A 23,999-nucleotide genomic window follows, 5' to 3' on the forward strand; every position below is an offset into this window, starting at 1 on the left:
AAGGAGCAGAAGCAGGCCTAGGACTAAGCACTGGAATAGTGGAAAGGTAAGAGGCTGTGGGCCTAATAGCCATAAAAGCCTGCATCAAGGAGTTGGTAAATGACTGCCAGTCTGTGACTCCTTCATGGGTAGGAGTCGGGTGTTTAGTTTTTTGTTTCCATTTAAAAGGCGTAGGTCTGGGCGAAGGCCTAGGTTCTGGAGCCTGGGCTTCAGATAATGGCATCCCGGTCATTTGTCCAACTGTATCTGGGTCCCCCTCGACATCGGTAGGGACTGACATCTGTGCCGTCTCTGTGGACATGCAGGCAGTTACTTCTGAAGTGGCTTTCTTGGTGGGAGCCAAAGTAGTCGGTTCTAACCCCTAAATCGGAAGCTGGTGGGATGTCCGATGGCGGACAGGCAAAGGAAGTAGGTGTGGCAACCTTCGCCTTTTTCCACGGTGGTCCAGTCAGAGCGGCCAATTCAGAATACATCCTGAGTGCAAGTTTTTTGAGTCTTTGATTCTCTAAATATAAGTTAAGGGCAGCCAGAAGGCTGCAAAGGGTTTTCAGAACAAAGGATAGCAAATGGAACAAGTTGTACGGTCATTTTCCTTTCCTAGACAAAAGACGCAATGGTCGTGCATATCTTTATGCGGTAACTGACACCTGCAATGGCATTTGCCCTTCTTAGCTGACATTGGCTAACGATAACTACAGCTAACCAAGCTCAAGCAAAATAGACTGAAAGATTACCCAACGGGGTACTAAGCTTTTTAGAAGTCTTCAAGTAAAGGAGCGAAGCGATCAATGTGAAGTCATCTGCGGCTGAAAAGTTCTGAGGTCTGTGTGTGCAGACATCACATTTAGGGTCCCTGGTTTATAACCCTACATGTGATGTCTCATGCACTTACAGCAACCAGGCTTAAGCTTTTGTATAGGACCTGATGTTCGGGTCACCTGAGGAGGGAAATCGCACACTAAGAATACTGCAACATAGGAATAGAAGAACATCTGGTATATCTCACCTAGGGACTTGACACTTAATTTGGTTCAGACCTTGAAATAGTCCACTCATTCAAAGACACAGAGGGCCACAAAACAATGTATTGACTATGTGCCACTTAGAGGAATGCAGTAATACTCAGATAAGAATATTGACATCCAGCTTATTTGAACAGAGCTGTCTGTGTACTATTCTTACTCTTACAGGTAAGGTACGAGATTCTGATTTCATTTTACTGGGGGTTCATAACTACTTAGGTATATTTCTTAATATATTTTACTTTTTTTGCATAAAAACTGTGGTGTCTTCTGTTTTAAAGTTTACATTTCTTGTAGTGAAAGCAATGGTAATGAGCTGCAAGGACTTGTGCTTATTTTTTTTCAGTGCCTGTCTGTTTTTTTCTCCAAGGTTGTTCAACAAAAAGAATTAGCATATTTAAGTAAGGGTGACATACAGACTGCGGGAGGCTTGTCTCCATTGCAAAAAAAAAAATTGTCTGTTGTTACTTTCAATGTTTATTTCTTTAGTTAAAATCTAGATTTTGTTAGTGGTCTTGATTTCCCAGGCTTCAGTTTTCTCACATGAATTCCATTCTCGGAGTTGGTGATAACTCCTCATCCTACTTCTCCATGAAAACTGGTAATGTACAATTCAACCCCCCCTTTCTCACATAACAAGTTCAACATTCCTTAGAATAGCGTCCTTATTTCCATCCTTGAATATAGGAACCCTCTTTTACCACAAGCAAACATTGATACGTCATCATGTTCAATAAAAATTGCAGGTTTACAGATCAATTTCTTTACAAATAATACTTCTGTATCACCATTCCTACAATAGTCTCCCAATTCAGCTTACAACCTTGTCAGAGAGCATTTTGGATATTATCAGTTTTGTATCAACTTATAGTACAGTACTCATGAACTGCAGCACTATTCAGATGTAAGTGAATGCAGAAATTATTTTCAAGAGATTACCATTTGGTACTCATGAATTTGACTTCAAATTTGTGGAAATTAAAAGCCTGGGTTATTTCTATAATTTTGAGACTGCAAGAGGAATATGATGGAAACAGATATTGCATAGTAGAATTGCTACTGCGTCAGATAATTACTACAGTGCTTTCTTTCTACTGATTCATAGTTTTCATGGATATGTATTTTGTTTTGTATTTCATCATATAAATCCAATTCAGCACAGGCCTACCTTCATCTTCTCAAGACATAACTACCAACTCTTGCACCTGGTATACTACTACTCTCTCAGAAGCACCCTCACTCCCAGTCTTCTCACTTACTGTCTATGCTCTTACCTGGCAGATACCTTCAACCTCTTCATTTTCCAGAGCACTCTAACATTCAGATGTAAAGCCTTTATTTACACGGCCTCTAAAACATCAAATCCCATCACCACACACATTCACAGTCTTCCAACTTTCCTCTTTTTTAGGCAGCAGTGAAACAGTACCTGGCATCATTACCCAGCTACAGTAGGCCTTCAGCCCCCCCCCCCCCAACCTAACCATTATCTTGTCTGTAGCGTCCTATTTATCTTCTAAAGAGTCCTCAGATACTTCTATACATCTTTACTATCTTCTACAGACCCTTCGACCTTTGAATCTATTTACTGTGACTAATTCTGTTTACACTTCCCTTCTGCAGCCCAAGTTCCTTCAATGTCCTCTTTCCTTTAACTACTTGGTCTTTTCCTAAACTTGTCTCTTCAGTACTTTTTACTTGCATGATGTCATACATTTTTTATCTTCTTGTATTACTATTACATAACTTATGGTGTAACTAGTTCATGACTAAAAATAACCAAACTAGTCCAGTTCACCTATGTGCTCTAAACAAGAAAATAAAAAAAAAAAAATAAGATGAAATAAAATAAGATGCTGGATTGACGGTATTATTAATAGACAGTGTACAGCCATTACTTAATAACATTGTTTGATAATTTCAAAACACTGAAGATTATGACAAGGTTTCTGAGGATAGCCAACTTATTACGTGTTTAAGGACCAAATATCAAGAAATTCAACTGAGGAGCATATCAAAAATAAAAAGTGAATCATGGCATCCATGGCTGTAAGTTCATACTACTATAACTAACCACAGCTGTTCAGCTATGCCTTCTGACTTGGGTGATAGTTAACATGAGTCGAATTCCAGATCAGATAAAAGTGCATAAGTATATTCATATTTGTATTTTAGACTTAAATATGTCAATGATCTGCAACAAAACCTGTACACAACATGATACACACCAAAGTAAAACTGCTCAATATCATCAATGCATGAAGACCCCCATAGGTGTAACTGAAGGGGCTATAAAATACAGCGAAATGCTTTTTTTATTTATTTTCATCATTACTGCCAATAAATGCTAATACTGTAATATGACAATAAATGCATACTCACAGAAAGAAGCTAAAGCAGCAGGGTCCAACGTAAGAAATACTTGCAACAAAGTGGAAGCTTTAGCAAGATTAAGCCTAGAAACCAAGCATAACAAAACAGATCATTAGTCTTTTCAAATGCTGTATTTACAATACTGTCAGCATAGATTGTTTTACTCTGTACCCATAAGAAAGCAAAGAAAAGCATTGATAAATTAATTTTCTGACACCTACTTCATCCTATTTGGGGTTATGGAGTAGCAGTAGTCCATCCTTGCACACTAGCAAAAGGAAAAGACTCAGTCTGGGATAGGATGACAGTTCACTACAGCACACACGCACACACACACACACACACACACACACACACACACACACACACACACACACACACACACTTGCGCGCACGCACACACGCATGCACGCACACACAAACACACAAACACACGCACACACACACAAACGCACAAACAAACACACGCGCGCACACACACACACACACACACACACACACACACACACACGCACACACACACACACACACACACACAAACAAACACACGCACACCCTCACCCTGATGTGTAATTTTGAGGGTCACCGCTTTGTGCATCAGAACTGACTTTGGAGCCACACTGCTGGCACAGAGGGATAAAGTCCTGACTACAACCCACGTGGCCTGGGTTTGGGAAAAAAATGTTATTAAGATGTGGGAAGAAACTGACAATGCACAGAAAGTACTCAAACTAGAAACTGAACCATAAAACCAACTACTGTGCAGCAACATTAACTATTGCACCACTGTACCACCCCATTCAGTGAAAGTGTTTTAAGAAAGAATGTTTGTTTGTGTCTTTCAGCTTTTCCTGGTTAGGGGTCGCCACAGCGGAACTCCGGTCCGCTAATGATCGGCAGTAGAGTTTTATGTGCTGGCTTGCCGGGCCTAATGCACAACCTTCAATGAAGGAACGCCCGTTCATGCATATCGCCACACAGAAGACGCTCTAACTGAGAATCGAACGAGTAATGTCTAACTGTGAGGCGACAAAGAATAACTGCCCTAATTGTAAATGTGATTCCAAATTCTACCTGCTACAAATAATGTTGGGACAAGAACTCCACAACATCAGATGCAATGAATCAAATCAGCTTCATCCTACTCCTAAATCCAACCTGGGGATGTGGACAAGGTGCGAGGAAAATGCAAAAAACAGTAGTTAAGTACTCATCATAATGCTGGATCCTTTCATCCTCATCCAACTGATACAACTGATGTGTCTTTGGGTCTCTTGTAAGATCTGAGCCAGTAAAACCAGTGCTTCACCCTTTAGCTCCTTAATAGCTCTCCCTACCATCATTCACCTGTGCAGCTACTTCCCTCAGATTGAGTTTGCTGCCTAAAAAAGGAGGAGTGTCTGGAGAAAGTGCTTCAAGGTTCTCAGGAAAGGGTTAAGTTGGAAGGGGGAAGGAAGGAGGGATGCTGAATGGATGAGGATGAAAGGATCCAGCGTTACTTTAAGTGCATAACTATCATATTCGACTCATCTCATCCATCCAATCTGACTATATTATTCTCTGCTGGAATGGTTTGGAAAAAAAAAACAGGCAATTGTATGGACTTGTTCAAATTTGCTTCAGAAATAACTCTGAGAACAAAGGATAGGTTTATGCTGAGCAAAATTCTATCTTTAAGAAAAATTAGACACAGAGGGCCACAAAACAATGTCTGTACTTTTGAAATTCTTCTTGCTGAAGTAACTGTCTCAAGGAACAAGGTTTTCCATGAAGGAACCTTCAACTGGGCAGAAGATGTTGGTTCAAACAGATTTTTTGTTAGGGCATCTAAAACAAAGTTGACATCCCAATGAGACATTGGTTTTCTCACTGAAGGATGAAAAAGAACGGTCCTTTTCAAGAAGGTCGTGCACAGCTCAGGGGAAGCTAAAGAATGGGAATCATTTCCATTATGAAAACTGGATATAGCAGCTAGCTGAGCTTTAATACTAGAATGACTAGAGCCTGAATCAAACAAGTTGGAGAAACAGTCAAATGTCTGGCATAGAAGCACTGAAGGGGGTCTAAGCAATGTAGTTGACCAAACAGAATGTTTCTGTTTGCTGTGGTAAAGTTTTTGGTAGATTCCTTCTGAGATATAGACAGTGTGATGATATGGGCAAGTACCAGGATAGCCGGCTGGAGCCTGCTGAATCTAGCTTTGTTTGTATAACTTGAGCACTAATCCAGGCCTTCTTTTTTGGAGAAGGTTCCCCTGCACCCCAGTGGCAGGAGTGTGCAGTTAGAACTTGTCTGATTGAAGACTACAGGAACAGGGCTTAGTTTTGAGATTTTTTTACTGGTTAATTGGGTAATTTGTTTAAAGGCCTTTTCTGATTGCTTGTAGTCATCTAAAGCTGTTTTAAGTGTATTTTTTACTGTTTGTAGTCATTTAAAGCTGTTTTAAGTGTATTTTTTTTACTGTTTTTGCCTTATCTTTTCAAAAAAATGTTTTCCTTGTTTCCCACCTTTCTAAGCTAGTATAGTCCAGTTTTCAGGCTAGTGCTGAATTCAGGGCTGTGTTACAAGTTTCTGAGTTGCCCATAACTTACTTGGATAGAAGGAGGTTTCTCTGTTCACCTGTGAGAGAGGGAGATTTGAACAGCCATCTGTCCCTGGAGGAGTGGTTCCATCCCAGAAGTGAGTAGTTTATAGGCCATTTTGGGCTAATTTCTCTCTCTTTCATTTCCCTGCTATAAAAACTGCGTTTGCACAGTTTTGCACGTCCGGGAAGCGCCAGTTAGCTAGGGCTAAATTATTCCTGGCTCCACCAAGTCTCCTCTTCAGTTTTTCCCTTGAAAGTAGTCTAACTCTCAATCTAAGCACTTAAAAAAGCATCCTACAGTCCAGCACTTGCTCAGACCTAATAGCAAGCACTAATATACCCCGACACTTGACTGCCTAGCAGGGCAAAGCTCATTATTCACCCCTCACCAACCAAGCGACTAAGCAGCTCACGCTACTATTCTGGCATGACCAAAGGGCAATTTCAGGTATACTCTCCAGTCCAGCTGGTGAACCTGGGCATCCTGAGGCAATGTTACAACTGCCTCATGTACAGAGACAACCCTCTCCTCCTACCACAAACATTAACATATGCGAGAGATGCAATTATATAGCTATATTGGAGGATAAGCTCTCTCCACCCAAGACTGGAACAGGCAGTCATGAGGAGAAGGTTAACAATTGCACCACACCTCCAGCCTCACATAGACATACTAAACCAGCAGTGGCAAAAAAATACACATAAATACACAAAAGCATACTTGGAGGCTCTAAATAAAAACCTGCAAAAGCATCAGAGACCTCCAAAGAAGACACCCAAAAAATCTGCACCTCCCGTCACAAACCAGACAACACATAAAACACAAAATCAGTGTGCTGCACAATCACAGCCCTTAAGGCGAAATAACATACCTAACACACTAGTAATAGACGACTCTATAGTCTGGCACACTGATGTCCCACTCACTAGGCTGGATAAGGAGAAGGTTACTGTTAGCTGCCTGTCGGGAGCCAGAATCAGCCACATAACACAAGCACTCAGGTCACTCCAGAACAAGTACAAATATGACTCTGTCATTGTTCATGTTGGTGTGAATGACCTGAGACGTACCTCCCTGGACTACATGAAAAGAGACATGGAAGAGCTCTCTGATCATGTAGCCCAGGCAGGTATGACCCTGACCCCGAGTAGCATCCTGCCCTCACCAAGAATGATACCGCAGTATAAAGAAAAAATGATCAATTTAAACAATTGGCTAAGCTTCTGGTGTCATTCAAAGCGGATCCAGTGTTTGGCAGCCTGGGATGACATGCTCGACAAGCCTCGATGCTTCACAAGAGACGGCTTGCACCTGTCACCCCTAGGTTTTGGAATACTGACCAAGGCTCTTGCTGCCCCCCATACTGCCTTTTTTAGGCAAGGCTCAAAAGTCAAACTCACCTCCGTAAACAGCACAAATCAAAAAATGAGGGTTATGATATTCAACGCCTGGAGTTTAAATCTCAAAATGCACACGCTCAAAGCACTCCTCAGTATGGAGAACATCGACATCTGTGCAGTAACTGAAACCTGGTTCAAGGCTCCACAGAGCACCCCAGCACTACCGGGCTACAACTCATACCACACATTTCAGCCACAGAACATGGACCGAAACACAAAAGGAGGGGTTGTATCCATATTCATCAAGGATACTTACACCTCCAGGTTAGTGGCCCGCATGATACCTCTGAGATCATCCATGTGCAACTAACATCGGGCAAATCTGCAATGCAAATTGTGGCCTGCTACAGATCACCCTCCATGACCCAGGACCACCATTCCGCCTTTCTGGAGACACTGGAAAACATGAAGGTCCTACCGAACACCCTGATATTGGGTGATTTCAATTACCCTACCGTTAACTGGGAAAACTACTCAAGTACAAACTCCCAGGTCCAGCGCTTCCTGGAATTTATCAACTCAAATGCCCTGGATCAGCTGGTAAACTCCCCTACCAGAGGTGAAAACATATTGGACCTGGTCATCACCAATATGGGCGACAGGTGTTCCGCACTGGAGGTCAACCCGTCACTGGTTAGATCAGACCATAAACTAATCACTCTGGATGTCCACACCACACCACCACCCCCAACCAAGGAAACCACAGTGAAAAACTTTTCTATAGCAAACTACACCTTACTTAAGACAGCGGTGGTAAGTTTCACAGCCCCCATGCTAAAGGATAAGTGTCCAAGATGCAGGAACCTTTACAAATGCACTCTATGAGCACCTACAAGGATGCACGGATTGAGCCATCCCTAGCAAAACCAAGACTCACTTCCCTAAGAGAAGAAAACCAGTCTAGTGGACCCCTGCCATAAACAGGCTATACAACAGAAGGAGGAAACTAGTTCAGAAAAAAAGCAAATCACAAGAAGGAAAGACATCCCTGATCAGTATCAGTAAGATACTAAGGTCCCTCATAAAATCATCCAAGGCTAACTTCGAAAGAAAAATAGCCAAGGATTTGAAAGAGAACCATAAAGCCTTCTTTAGCTATGTCAAGAATCTAAGTGGCAACTCGCAGATATGCCCTGAGCTAGTGCAAAATAGCACAAAATATACTGAACCTACTGATATTGCCAACATCCTGGCAGATGGATTCAGTGCAAACTTCACCGCCCTCTCACCCACAAAAGGGCCCACAACAATACCGGAAAAGTGTAGTGTCCTGGAAATCACAGATGCACAGGTGAAAACAGCCCTTTCAAAAGCCAAAGGCACAGCGTCAATGGGGCCAGATGGTGTCCCAGGCTGCGTCTTGCATGAACTACAGAACGAACTAACCCCCCCACCTAAACACAGTGTTCAGCCTCAGCCTCTCCACAGGCTATGTGCCCACAAAATGGCACACAGCAATGGTTATTCCACTCCACAAAGGAGGGGCCACAACTGACTCTGGTAACTATCGCCCCATAAGCCTGACTAGCCTGCTCTGCAAGGCTATGGAGCGCATCATCATGGAACTCATTAACAAAGACATTGGTAACTTCCAAACACTTGACCCGACCCAGTTCGGCTTTGTTAAGGGCAGATCATGCCTACTATTCCTGGTTGACTTCTTCGAGACAGTCACCAAGGCCATAGATGAGGGGAAGGTGGTTTACATAGCCTACCTTGACCTTGCTAAGGCTTTTGACACCATTCCCCACTCGGGAATTATAAAAAAACTCACCAGCCTAAACATAAACCCCTACTTCACAGGATGGGTTGCCAGCTGGCTTACAGACAAAACTCACACGGTAAGAATAGCGGGCTCCAGGTCCAATTCTAAACCAGTCACAAGTGGTGTCCCACAAGGCTCGGCCCTGGGACCCCTACTGTTTGGCATATACTTCTCAGAAGTACAGGCAAACACAGGAGGACTATGGCTAACCAAGTTTGCCGATGACTGCAAACTGGGACGGCTGACATGGACATTCTCCAAAAGGGCCTTACTGATATGGACACCTAGTGTCAAAGTCATGGTCTCAAGTTAAATACCAAAAAATGCATAGTCAACCTGTTTGGTAAAAACAAAACACCCATGAGTTACCACATAGGTGGCAGCCCCCTTAATACAGATGAGGTAATAAGAGATCTGGGGACCAAAGTAGATAGTACTCTCTCCTTTGACAATCATACTGCCAAACTAGTTAGGAAATCCTTCTATGTAGTCCATCTAATTACTAAAGGGTTCGCATCTAGAAATAAAGAGGTTATAGTGCCCCTCTACTCGTCACTCATCAGACCCATCATAGAGTACAATGCCCCATTTGAGATGTACCTCACAACACACTTCCAACAGCTGAAAAGACCACAAAAGTACCTCACCAAGAGGATTACTGGCCTCAAACATATGTCCTATGCAGCCCGACTGGAAAAACTCTGGCTGTACTCAGTGGCATATTGCTTACTCAGAGGTGATCTCTGCCTGACTTACAAAGCCATGTCCAACTCAGAATTGATGGACATGCTCCAACTAAAGAAATCCAAGTCACTGCGAGCCACTCGCTCTAGTGAGCTAAACCTCGCCACAACAATAAATAGAACATGCTGGAGGGATATATTCCTGTCACAGAGACTCCCCATGCTTTGGAACAAAATTCCTAACTACATTAGACAGAGCCCCTCACTAACACTCTTCAAGAGAAACCTTGACGAGTGGATGGGTAACAGAAAATACACCCCTGGGATCACTTCATTGAATCTTCTTGACAGAGGCTCAGTTAATTAATCAATGGGGTGGCGAAAGCTGACACACTCTGGCTAGGCTTATAAATGCCCTCGGACAGATAGCCTAGTACTTACCTATGAACCTATGATATGTCCTTTGAATATCAAACTGATTTATACAAGATGCTTGTGTTACAAATTTATAAGAACTGTATGTCATTTGTATATCAAACTGATATGTTCAGATGCTTGGGCTGAAAATGTATTTGTGAGGTTTGCTTGTGTTAAAATATATCAACAGTGCATCCTGCTGAAATGAAAAGAAAGGTACATATATTATTGTAACTGAATTAAATGTATATGTTTTAATAGAGGACATTGGGACAGCAAATGTTAACTTTAAGAAAAATAAGGGAAATGTAACTAAACTGATAACCATTAAATGGGCACCCCACAGTGCTGAATAGGACTGGAGACTGGGTTTGGGAAAGAGAGTTTGTCCGTTAGCTCAGTGAAAAGAGGGGAGGCACCAGCCACTGTCATAAACATATGGATGTGTACTGCGGCCGTCTGTGATAAATTCCTGTCTCAGCTTCAAAGGGGAATACTGTGAGAACCCAGACTCAGGTGACCTGATGACGTCATTCTGCCAGCCCTCTTGGAAATTATATTGTAGATATTAAAAAGAGAAATCTCACAGTATTGAGTATTCTGTTTGGGAAACCTGACTCGAAAGACCCTCACCCACAGCATTTTGCCTTGTAGTAGTAAGTAACTTAACTAGGGAACAGTAATTCTTTTAGATTCAGTCAGGAATATACTGAAGCTTGGTTCAGACAGTGTTTTTATTTATTTGTAAGAGTCTGTCCATCAATGTTAATTTCAACATTTTCTGTGATTTGAACTCTGTGGTTTACTGTAAATATATATTCAGTATTTTCATGCTCTTTTATTAGTTATTATTTAGTATATTTAAACTTTTATTGTGGCTGGTCCTTGTAGAAAGTATTTAACCTTTGAGAGTACTTTTTTGGGACACTGTGCGAGCCACTTCAGAAGGCCTAGCCATCTTGGTGAACTACTACCGTTTGTACTATTATTAATATTACACAGTATAATTGGAAACCCTTTTTAAGGGCCTTAGAGTAGCTAATTGTAGAGGGTTTGGTGGTAATGATAACTACCTCATAACGTGGACAGCAGGGGCATAGCTAGTAAACCTGTGCCAGCCTTTTCCAGGTGTGTGTGTGTGTGTGTGTGTGTCAGCTACTTGGGGCAGGGACATAAAGCACTGGGTTTACAAAGAGGGGGCCGGAGGACTTGGCTTGGACACTTGGCAGAGGACCAAACCCTACAGCTGTACCAATGGGGAGTCTTACTAGGGACCTGGAGGGAGACAGATATAGAGATAAACAGACCCCGGGCTGAGTGTGTTCCCTGTGTGCTCTTAAGGGAAACTGTACTTGATGCAGAGAGGTCTGCATCTGGAAATACTGACTGTATTAATTTGTATTCCATGTGCACGTCCCTCTTCGGTGTCAGTGGTGAGGATTCAGGTTCCTTAATTAGTGGCCCAGCATTGGGATGACACATATTGGTGGCCATCACATACTGGTAGCAGTGGTGGGCATCACAGACAGAATATGAATGACATTATGGGATAAGGAAGGATCCTTGGCCATCAAAGGAACTGAATACACCACACTGTTAACTTCAGGTTGTATATCTGCATGAGCCAATCTGGATGGGCAAGACACAAGATCCAGTGAGGAATTAGAAGCCACGGTGACTTCTGAGATGAGGTTTCAACATGGCAAACCAAATTTACTAGGGCCAGCATGAAGCATTGAGGATTATAGTGGTGTTGCATCTTATTGCTTTCTCTAAGACTCTAGACATGAGAAAAAAAGGGGGAAAGGCATCTAGTAGGCCACTGCCCGACGCATCTCTCTTGGGGAAAGTTTATTTCAAGGGGTCAAGGCAAAGAAGCTGCTGCACTTGGTGTTGGTTGGGAAAGCAGAGAGGTCACAGCAAGACTGGTCCCCAGGGGGGGGGGGGATCTCTCAAACTACCACTAAATTGCAATACCACTTGTTATGCATAAGAATAGCTCTGCAAAGCCTGTCAGCATTGTGACTGGCATTCTGGGGGTGTGTGTGTTGTTAGCAGAAAGTGATGTGAAGTAATCACTTATTATTGCCATACACTCCTAGCTTCTTGGCATGGGGCGGGAGGATCTGGTTTTGCCATATTTGTTGATGTATCATACCATGCACATGTCTCTTTGGATGGAAATCAATCCTGGGAGCAGGAAGTCCTGAAATTCCTGGAACACAAGGAAAACTGCTCTCATCTTCAGGATATTGATATGAAGGTTGCCTTCAAATTCCTTGGACCATCCCCCCTTAAGAGTGCTCCCCACCCCAGTGAGGAGACATCTGTGATGATTACTGCTGAAGGAAGAGGCATGACAAAGGGTCTTCCTAAGTGAATGCTGGAAGAAGTCAGCCACCATTGCAAGCAAACCCTGCTGGGTTGAGTGATGATGATCAGAGCAGATGGGTGATCTGAGGGATGAGACCACTGTGCCCTGAGAAGCTACTGAAGTATTCACATGTTATAAGCAGGTGAAATGAACCATGACTAAGGAGGAGACCATCAGACCTAGTACCCGAAGAACTAGATTTGCAGATGGATAACTGTGAAGCAAAAGAGTCTGAACCAAGTTCCTTAGAATTCTCTCTGAATGGAGAGACAGTATGCACTTTGTTGTGTTCAGGTGACATCCCATGAATTGCAGTGCTTGGGATGGTTGGATATTTGACATTTTTGTAGTTCACACAAATGTCCAAGGCCAGATAGAACTGAAGCCAGTAATCTCTGGCTTCACTCTGGGATTTTCTTGCCACAGCAGAGAGAAGCCAATTGTCTAGGTATGGAAACACTTGGATTCTTCTGAGTTAAAGATGAGGATTCTTCTAAGTTAAAGATGAGCTGTGACCAACACCATGCTCTTGGAGAACACACCCAGGGAGCCTGTGGTGAAGACACTGAATTGAAAATGCTCCTAGTCCAAAGCATATAAAATCTCCTAGATGCTTTGGCTATCTTGATATGGAGGGTAAACAATCTGAAAATCAATATAACACATTCAATTCCTTGCTTGAAGGTGTGGCAAAATCACTTACACTGTGACAATTCTGAATGGGGTTCTGTTACATATGAGTTTAGGCTAATGAGGTCTAAAATGGGTCTGAGGTCCTTGCTTTTCTTCAGAACTAAAATGAATCTTGAATCCGAACCTCATATATCTGGGTAAGACCTCTGAAATATTTCTTCTTTCTAGTAGAGAATTTCTCTTTTGGACATTTTTTCTTATGGGGTGGAACATCTTGGAAAACAGAATTGTAAAGCATCTGGATATCATCCTTCTTACCAAACAGTCTTACGTGACTGGCCATCCACACATCTGAGTAGGAGGGAAGACAACCTCTGGCTGCTGCTAGAGGGGAGACACACTAGCCAGCAATTCAAGGATGGTTGGGTTGCTGGTCTGAAAAGGGTCTTGCGGTCCACCTTGACCACCGCTGGGTCTGCACACACTGAAGGGGCTGCCTCTGCCTTGACTGCACCTACCTGACGTGAAGTGAAAAGGCCAATGACGAACTGTATGAAACCACAAGAATTTGGATCCCTCTGGTTCCTGTTACATGATCTTTGAATCTTTGAGGGATCTCAAATTTGACACCTATGACAGACAGTGTCTTGCCTTCCTGCTTGCACTTCAGTAATTTTTATTTCACTGTCTAAATAAAGCCAAAGTATTATATTTATTGGACATTTGTAAATGATGCTTTAAAGTTGTCATTCTGAATGCTATGGACGAAAAGTGCTTAGATGCTTCATGTGTTTTTATTATTAAAAGTGTCTTAAAAGTAGTACCAATCTAGACTTGAACTTTTTAAGCTGAAAACCTTCATTTGACTTATGTACTGTCACCTTGTTAGTGGTTACTGGTTCTTGTTTGTGACTTTTAGCCTCTTTTTTGTGTTTATGTCTGCAAAATTGCAAAACCAAAGCCAGACATGGTGTTTCATTGTAATTGCCTTATCTGCTGCACAAGCTGCAGCTGTGCTATGCATGAGATATATGAAAAGATTGGTTACATTCAGTATAGTGCTCAATATCATTTCCAGTTGGCTTCTAGAGTATGATGTGGGTGGTTTCTTCAAAGAAGCTAAAGTATGCTCCATTAGATTTTTTAGGAAGTAGTTCATGTGAGTGGCATAGTTGATGGCTCTCAGGACACAGGTACCAGAGATGTATGCCCACTTCCATGGCGATAGATTTCTTGTTAGCTGGAAGGAAAGCCGTGGTATAGTATGTCAGCTCTTTTTTGTGGCCTCTATGACAAAGGCAGAATCCACCAAGGCGCCCTTAGACGTACCTGTCTATCCTTGGGAAGCCAAAACATTTTTCCAGATTTCCTCCGTATGTCTTTTGAGAAATCTGGCTTCCGTCATGCTCTCCTGGTTACTGGGTCAATAAGGCAGTTGGCAGGAGGAACCTCTAAAGAAGCAGGAGGCAATGAGTGATAGGCCTCAAGTAAGACCTCTTTATCCTTAGAGTGTGGGTCTGTAGGTCAAGATCCTCCCTGTTAGATTAATTTGAAGATTTCAACAAATGTGGCATCTTCCAGAAGGGATTGGAGGGAATCCTCTCAATCATCCAAATGAGATACCAAAGGACTTTGTAGGGGAGTCCATGTGTCTCCTTTTACATGTTCTCTTTCTTGGAATATCAGAGGGGGATCTGATTCCTCAGAGAAGTCTATTTGCAACTGATCAGGTTTCTGGAGGCCATCCTCTCAACTCTGACCCTGGGACAAATGATGAAAGGGCTGCAACACAGAAGGATGGGTGTCTGGTGGATACAGTCAATACAGTCTGTAGCAATGCTCTCAGGAAAAAGAAACTATAATCCTCCTCCCCATAACTTTGGGGAGCTGACTCCAGATATATTAAATTCAAAAGAACTTCCACTGGTAGTCACAGCCAGCCGCTAAGGAAGATACAAGTGTCACAGACAAAGGCACACCAGAAACCAACAGCCTAGAGGGTTTCAAAGAGGGTTTGTGTTGAAACGTCAGATGCCTAGACAGCCTTGAAGATAAGATGGAATTGGCAAAACTACTTAGTAGCACAACACTACATTATGCACTCTCATATACAGCCACCACACATTATAATATCTGTCCACAATTGTTCAAGAACTACATAACGGACCAATTCAGAACTAAACACATATGCTCTCATTCCTACTCCAAAAAAACACAACACTTTCTCACACTCCTCACCAAGCTCCAACATCTGTATCACCTTAAGTGGGGATATCAACCCCAACCCAGACCCAAATCCATCCTGTCCAACACAAACTGCTCCAACACAAATGTCAGAACATAACACCCCCACTTTCTTCATCCCTGGGCAAATCAACAACAGCAGCAAAACCAACCATCTTTTAATGCTAAATATTAATATTAGAAGTATCAAAAATAAAATACCTGAACTCCAGGCCACAATGGCACACTACTCCCCAGACATAATTGCTTTAACAGAAATCTGGCTAAATAAAAACATAGCTAACTCACAAGTTCTCCCTACCGGCTACAATATCATTAGACAAGACAGACCACTTCGTAAAGGGGGTGGAACTGCCTTACTGTACAAGTCCAACTTAACTGTCCATCAATTACCAAATATCTACCCCTCCCCCCTCCCCCAATGATTGGGACATACTTATCTCACAACTTCAACTTCACCCTAAAAAGGTCATCACCACAATTGTGATCTATATTCCACCTGGTAATACACCTGCTAGCCTTGAAGACTTCTTATCCGGGTGTTCTTCCACATACTCACAAGAAACCCTTATTCTGGGGGACTTCAACCTAGATTGGTTCACCTGTAAATCAGAACCACCAAGTAATCTAATAAATCTCCATGGCTACCAGCAGCTAGTCCAAATTCCAACTAGATGTGATAAAAAATCTAAAAGGGAATCCATCCTTGACTGGGTCCTAACAACCCCACATTGTACCCTCACACAGGCAGTCTCCCAGACACCTTAAGTGACCACAACATAATATACTTTATACGTAGCAGAACAAGCATATGCAAAACCACTAACTATATATCCACTAGAAACACAAAAACATTCTCTCCTGAGGTCCTCAACACTTTACTCTCTAACTGTGACTGGATCCCCTAAAAACCCTCCCACTTGACCAGGCTGTAACATATTTCAACAAAACATTTGTACAACACCTAGGTCCTAGACACTGTCGCTCCATTGCGCAAAATCAAGGTTAGAACCTCTACAAACCCCTGGCTCAGTAAAGAAACCAAACAAATCCTCAAGTCCAGAGACACTGCCTGGCTTTACTATAAAAAAACAAAGAAACACATAGCCTAAGTACCAAGAACTGCGCAACAGTGCAAAAAAATGCATTAGGCTGGACAAAAACATCCTACTACACAACATTACAAACTAAATACCAACACAACCCCCAAAAATTTTGGAAAAATGTAAACCAGCTACTAAAATCCACCCAAAAGGCTACCCCCAAACCAACCAACCCTGACACTAAATTTCCCATCGAAACACAATTCAACTCCTACTTTGTGAACTCAATTCTATCCTTAGTATCACAGGACAGTTGATTCCTCACTATCCCCCCAACACAAATAACACTAATGCAAGCTTTACCCTCAAAACAGTTTCCACCACTTCAATCAAAAGCATGCTCTCCAAACTAAAAACCTCATCAACAGCAGCTGACCTACTCCCCAGCTATTTCTTGAAACTCACAGCAGATGCTATTGCTATCCCAGTCTCCACTCTCATAAACAGATCAATTGTTGAAAACTATGTGCCCAAACTCTGGAAAATATCCTATGTTACACCCATACATAAAGGCGGGACCTTCACTGAACTTAATAACTACAGACCCATAGTTTACTCTCCCCCTGGCCAAAAATCCTAGAAAAATGCATCCATACCCAGATGCTAAACTATCTCCTAGACAGCAACATCCTGTCACCTACTCAGCATGGTTTCAGACCTGCCCATAGTACCACTACAGCCCTCTTCTGCTTCACAGATACAGTAAACCATCTCAAAAATGAAGGCCTGCAGGTGTCAACTCTTTTTTTGGATATGTCCAAAGCGTTTGACACAGTCTCACACCAAATCCTACTAAACAAACTAAACCAATATCGCCTATCAAATTCCACTTTTACCTGGTTCCAAAGCTACTTAACTGAAAGGTACCAAGCTGTGAAATGGGAAAATTCTCCCTCTCCTCAGCTGCCCACAACTATAGGAGTCCCACAGGGTTCTATCATAGGACCACTACTATTCATAGTCTTCACAAATGACCTCCATACCTCCACACAGCATGCATCTATCATTCAGTATGCAGACGATACTACCTTAATCTGTGCTGCACAAAACATTCCCAACCTCCTGCAAACAACTCAACTAGCATTCTCCGACATTGAAAACTACCTTACCAAAGCCCAACTTATCCTCAATCCAAAGAAAACTCAGCTTATGATTATAACCAGTTCTAACAAAAACACTGATAACAGTCAATTCTCTATCTACTCCACAAATGCTACTCCAATCGCTCCAGTGGCACAGGCTATGCTACTAGGAATAACCATAGACTCCCACCTAAAATTTGACAGTCATCTCAACTCAACTATTAAAAAAGTACATGCCAAACTGGGATCACTCTACCGTATCAAACCATTTCTTACCAACAACACAAGATCAGCCATTGCTCGCTCCCAACTTCTATCCACCCTACTCTATGCATCTTCCATTCTAACTAGTCTCAACAAAACTGAACTAAGCAAAATGGAAGCCTGCTATAACAGAATTGCCCGCTTTGCTGCAAATTGCTCATATAGAACTCATCACTGTACTGCTCTGAGACAGCTCCACTGGCTTGAACTGCCCAACCTCCTAACTTACAATCAGCTCTGCCTCTGTCATTCTATCAATTACCTCCCCAATAAGTGTCCTGCCCTCAAAAACCTAGTACAACATTACTCAGCCAAAAAGCCTCTTAGATCATCAAGCAAACTACTACTAGAAGTCACCAACAACTACAATAGCTTTGGAGACACACTATATAGTAGTTCAGTGGCTAAAAAATGGAACTCTCTCCCCACTAGCATACAAAACACATCATCCAAAGCCTCCTTTAAAAACCTCATTCGGCAACATCTCAAGCAAAGTTGGCAGTGCCATGATTACTCCCCAGGCTAGTGAAAGCAGATAAGGTACACATACTAAACCTAGAGTACTTGATAATAGTTTTCACTCTTACTCACAAACACTGGCTAAGCTACAATGTACCTGTGTACTATGTATGTATTCCACCTATGTTCCAAATTTCAGCTGTGCACCACAAATCTATTAATTACCTCTATTTTTAAATTAATTTTTTTTTTTGTTTGTTCTCTCCACTGTAACTGTTGATGTGCCGCATACCACTGTAAAAACATGTCTTTTGTAATTTGTGTGTAAACTGATCATGTCTAACTAAATGTATCTGTAATTTTTCTTTGTGGAGCTTTTCTCCCCAGGCCTCTGCTGAAAAAGGGCCTTTTCGGCTCAGTCAGACACCCCCGGTTAACAAATGTAAAATAGAATAAATAAACTTTGAAGGATTATAACTCAGACATTAAAAAGGAAACCATATGTGATGTTAGCAAAGGCAGTGTTGAAGACATGGCATTGAGATGTCAGCCCTGAAACACATTCCACACCAAGGGTCTTGGTTTTGAATGTGTTGGATGCGAGATCCCCGAAACCAAGGTTGGATGGCTTAGTGGCATCAGGGAAAAGGCTTCAGTATTTGCATCTACTCTGATGAGCAAAGGTGGGAGAGAAAGGGTCAGCCTGATCAACCCTTGAAACTGAGGGAGATGGGAGGACACCCATCTCAGTAACAGTCTTTAAGGAAGGTCCTCATCATGCATTCCCATTTCAGATCTGATGCACTTCTGAAGGACTTGAAAGGCCACACTGTATTTTGGCCCACTTGTACTTCATTAAAGTGTGGTAGCTCCCATTTAGAGACAGTCCAGCTGGATAGACACTTTGGAGAGTGTCAGCAATAACAACTGGCTCTAACACAACTAAGACTTGAAGGAGAAGGTTTGACTGGAGTCAGGGAAGATGCAGATTCTGTTCTAGCATTTTTGGAGCACCAGCATCATAAGTTTTTCTCTTCTTAGGCCCTTTTTCTTTGTCTCTCTGAACTTTTCTTTCTCTTTTTTTCTTCCTGGTTTTGTTATCTGAAGCATTAACAGACCCTTTAAAATATGTTTATTACTGGGATCTTGTAGGGAGGTATGTACCTTAGGTATGGAGCAATCAGCTGAGAGATGTTTCATTTGTAGACATACCATGCACAACTCATGGGTATCATATAGAGGAGTTTTATAGCCACATTTAGAGCTTTTTTTGAAACTCTTTTTAGAGTGACCAACTGAGAAGAAGAGAAGCAAAACAGCACACGTAAAAAAACAACTTAAGTGCTACTAACCAATCAGAGGTATCCACTAACTAAACAGAACTATCAAAATATTAAAAAATATATACAAACACCAACTTTCTATGTATTTATATTTATACTAAGGAACTTTTATGAGAAATAATAGCAATTAAGAAAAACAATTCTACAGAAAAATAGCTAAGATGGGGGGGGGGGGGGGGCACTTAGCCAAGATGAGATCCATCTGACTTTGCTAAGGAGACTAATGAGATTTGCAGGAAGTAGCTGCACAGGTGGATTATGTGAGGGAAACATTTTAAGAAGCTTGAGGCTGGAACAATGTTTTTGCCAGCTTGGATCAAACAAGCAGCTTGAAGAACTCTCAGTCAGACTGGATGGACAGGATGAATATGATCATAAAAAGACAAGGGTGATGTGGTTACATAGGAATTTGAGACTAGCAATTATGGCAAAAGGCATAGTTTACAAGAGATGGAAGGGAGGCACTGGGGAGGTATTGAAAGTATACCACAGGAAGACTAGCAGAAGGGCAATGGAGGGGTGAGGGCACAAAAGTACAAAATTAAAGGCAGCTGGCAGAAAGGGAAACAAGGGCACTAGTAGATATATAACAGAAAGGGAGAAGGAAGGGAGAAACCTGGAAAGGCTAAGCAAAGATGGGAGTAAGTTCAGACAGGAGTGGGGAAAAAGCAGAGTTGCTGCTTCAGTCTTAACGAAACAAAGGGAAGGTATCTTCTGGGAAGAAAGCATACCAGAGTGGGGAGGGCAGAGGACAGACACAACGACAAAGGAGGAGGTGGCGGACAGAGGACTGGCTTCAACCCTATCTCCTGTTTTTATTACCAGCAAATGCACTTGTGGCCTTTCAACAAAGTCTCAAAGTCTGTCATCTTATGGCAGCCCAAAACACCTGCTACTGTGTCAATGGTTAATACAAGGTAGTAATTCAAGCTACAGTACTACGTGTTAACGTTCTTGTACTAGAATCCTTATTTACTTTCTGAGATTTCTTTACCAGGAAAGTCTGACTGGGCCACAAAGTGCCCATTTTCAGTGGAGGCCGGGGAGAAAAGCTCCACAATCACATTCTATCAAAACTCAACTGCAGATATTTTAAATCACAAAGTATCAAATAACACTACAAAGCATAGCAGAGAGAAAATGTACTGAAAAAACATAGAACATAGGTTTCACTGTAGAGTGCAATGAAAAACAATAACAAGATTTTGAGAAAATATCTGATGAAAACTCAGTCATATTATTTGTTACATAGATTAGTATGCGATAAATGAGACCTAAGACAATTCTAACACAATATTTAAAAGAGATAAAGATTACATTAGAGACAGTGAGAGGAAACTGAGTGACATCTTAGTACAAGAGAGAGAGTGTTCATATTAGGGTTACAGAAGGAAGTAAGGATGGAGAGAAAAGGAGGTCATAAGAAGGAATGCAGGGTAGGATGTCTTCAGGTAGCTTAGGTGAGTAGGGAGGAAAGAGAAAAACATACAGGAAAGGTCTGCAAAGATAAAGTGGATATGGTAAAGTAGTGGAAACAACAAAAGAAATGAGTGGAGTAGGAGTCTGGAGAGGGTTGTGACATGTGACTTAAGTTGAAGGTGGGTGAGTGAAGTACAGTGAGCAAGTTCAGTCAGGATTGGTACAGGAAGAGATCTATGATTCTGTAAAGTATTCTTTTATGGCTCATTTAAAGGTGGGTAGGTTAGAAATAGCTGTGGTGGTTAGAGAGGGGATGTCCTTTTTTTCTGCTATTGAGATAGCCTATGTCCAGGGAATTTACTTGGTTTATTTATGTTGAGAAGTTGTTTGTCTTCTGATCTAAGAGTTCTTCTTGTGAGATAAATGTTGATTATATGGATGTGATCTGGGCAGGCTACTGGTTTATGTATGATTTTATGTATTGTTACAAGTTGAATGTAGGAGAGGTGCAGGGGGAGTTCCAACCAGCTAAGGGTATGCAGAGCTTTACAGTGATAGGTAAAGGAGGATGAATTATTAGCAATCTTGGCAATTTTGTTGTATCAGCTTTCAAGTTTTTTTTTTTTTTAATGGAGGATTGTAAATTGGTTAGAATTGGGGCTCCATATAGTAGGGATAGGGTTACCACCTGTCCCACTTTGCGAGGGACAGTCCCTCTTTGGGCAGTTGTGTCCTGCAAAAAAATTGAAAAAATGGCAAATGTCCTGAGATTTTAGGACAAAATTATTTTCTATATTTTATGTAATAGTTGCATAAAACAGTTACTCTGTATCTGAAACACCTAAATGTTATAAGAAACAGAATAAGGAACTAAAATGCTTCAAGAATAAGCTTTTATTTAGGCAAAAAACTGAAGTTCTGTCCTTTGTACTGGCCGTGGGTATGTTTTGCCCTGCAAAATCTGATGTTTGTAGCAAAAATGTCCCACTTTGGGCATTTGAAAAGGTGGCAACCCTAAGTAGGGAGGGCAGAAATCACATTTTGGCTAGAGTACATTTTGTGGGTGTGCTCAGAAAAATATTGAATACTAGAGGGCCAAGGATGGCTCCCTGTGGGACTCCTATGGAAGTGGGACGGTATGCAGAGATGGACTCTTCCCATTTTACAACTTGTTGCCTGTTGGCAAGGTAGCTAGAGAATCACTGAAGGGTGGAAATTAATTGAGGAGTTTAGTGTGACAGATCATATAAACGGCTTTTGATAGATATAGAAATATTGCAGATACATGTTTATTAGAGTTGTGAGCTTTATTGACAGTATCTGTAAATGACAATAATGCAGTGGAAGTGCTGTGGTCTGGCCAAAATCTATGTTGCGTATTGGTAATCAGTTTATTTTGTAAGAGATAGTGGAGAAATTGTTGATGCACACGTCTTTCAAGGATTTTAGACAAGGGAGATAGGATGGCTATGGGATGGAAATTTGTAATGGAAATTTGTAATGTCAGTGGAGTTACCTCCTTTATGTAAAGGGATAATTTAGGCCATTTTCCATAAGTTAGGGACACAGGATTCTATAATTGATCTGCTATTAAGAATGCTGATTATGTATACTATTGCATCTGTAGCTAGATTCTAGGGGAAGGTTGTTGGCTGAGGAAGAACAAGATTTTCGTTTATGTAAAACCATTTTTATGACCATTATAAAAACTGGTTTAAAGGTAATGTGGGTGGAGTTCTCTGTGTGTATTACAGAGGTTGCAGTTAGGTGAGTTTTGTGAAAGAGGTGTACTAGGGTCCATGGTGGGGGAAGTTAGCTACATGGAAGGGATTGCTTTAGGTGAGTTTGAGGTTAAGTTGGTTATGCATTCTATTAAGTATGTATTGCAATAGACAGCTGATTGAAGAGGGGGACTGTCTGGGTATGGGCTGGGGTCCTTTTTTGTACCTGGGATGATGAGAGAGGATATGCAAGACCACAATTTTTAGGGTTATTTTTATGACTATATTGTGGGTGAGTATAATTTTTTTATTTCTGTTAATTTGTTTCTTGACTTGCTTTTACTGAACAGTTATAGATTTTTGTCATTTTTACTCTTTTGCCAGTTATCCCATACTTTGTCTCTGCTATTCATATGTAGTTTGCATTGGTTGCTGAGCCATGGGCTACGGGTGTTGTTAATTATTTTTGTACACTGTGGAGCTAAGGTGTTAAGAATGTTTAGAAATGTTGCAATGAAGTATTCAACTGCATCATTTTAGGGTAGTCTTTTTAGTATGGAACAGTTAACTGCTTTCACAGCTTCAATGAAAGACTCTCTGGAGAAACTCGAGAGATTACAGGTAGTTTTGAGCGCATGTTGCTTTGTTAGTTGTTTAACATTCCTGTGGGCATAAGTATCTGGGAGGGTACCTGAGGAGGTAAAATTAGATGGGTTGGCAACCAGGATCCAGTCCAGGATAGATTGTTGGGAGTTACTTTTGCCATATCTTGTTGGTGTATTAATTAGTCTAGTGAATGGCCCATAGTGGATTAAGTACTAGGAAAACAATCTGAAAACTGCAGCAAGACTGGAGGTAAGACAAGTCCTGATAACTTTAAAGGAAGTAACACAAGCTGCTAGATCACTGTTAAGATACATCTAAGTTAACTACAACCGGCAGTACTGCAGTGAGTTTGGCAAGAAATGAATATAAGAAAAATAGGCAGGGGCTGAAACTTATGCTCTGTTATTATACTGTATTTTAACTCTGTTTTTGGCCAATTTTCAGTTGTTTATTTAGGGGCTATAGGTATTAGAATACAATTATCTGTTAGAGTATAATAAGAATAG

At 41.5% G+C, this 23,999-nt stretch overlaps 1 protein-coding gene across 2 annotated transcripts in view; it reads right to left on the reverse strand.

Moving 5' to 3' along the window:
* Positions 1-23,999, reverse strand: part of TMEM237 (transmembrane protein 237) — a 723,713-nt gene that overhangs the window by 305,905 nt on the left and 393,809 nt on the right. For both annotated transcript variants that reach the window (XM_044060506.1, XM_044060505.1), the window contains exon 10: positions 3,405-3,478. In XM_044060506.1, coding sequence (XP_043916441.1) covers positions 3,405-3,478 — 74 coding nt within the window. The remainder of the gene's footprint in view (positions 1-3,404; positions 3,479-23,999) is intronic.

This window comes from Protopterus annectens, chromosome 2.part0 (genome assembly GCF_019279795.1).
Source record: "Protopterus annectens isolate FY-2018-M chromosome 2.part0, PAN1.0, whole genome shotgun sequence".
Lineage (NCBI taxonomy): Eukaryota > Metazoa > Chordata > Ceratodontiformes > Protopteridae > Protopterus > Protopterus annectens.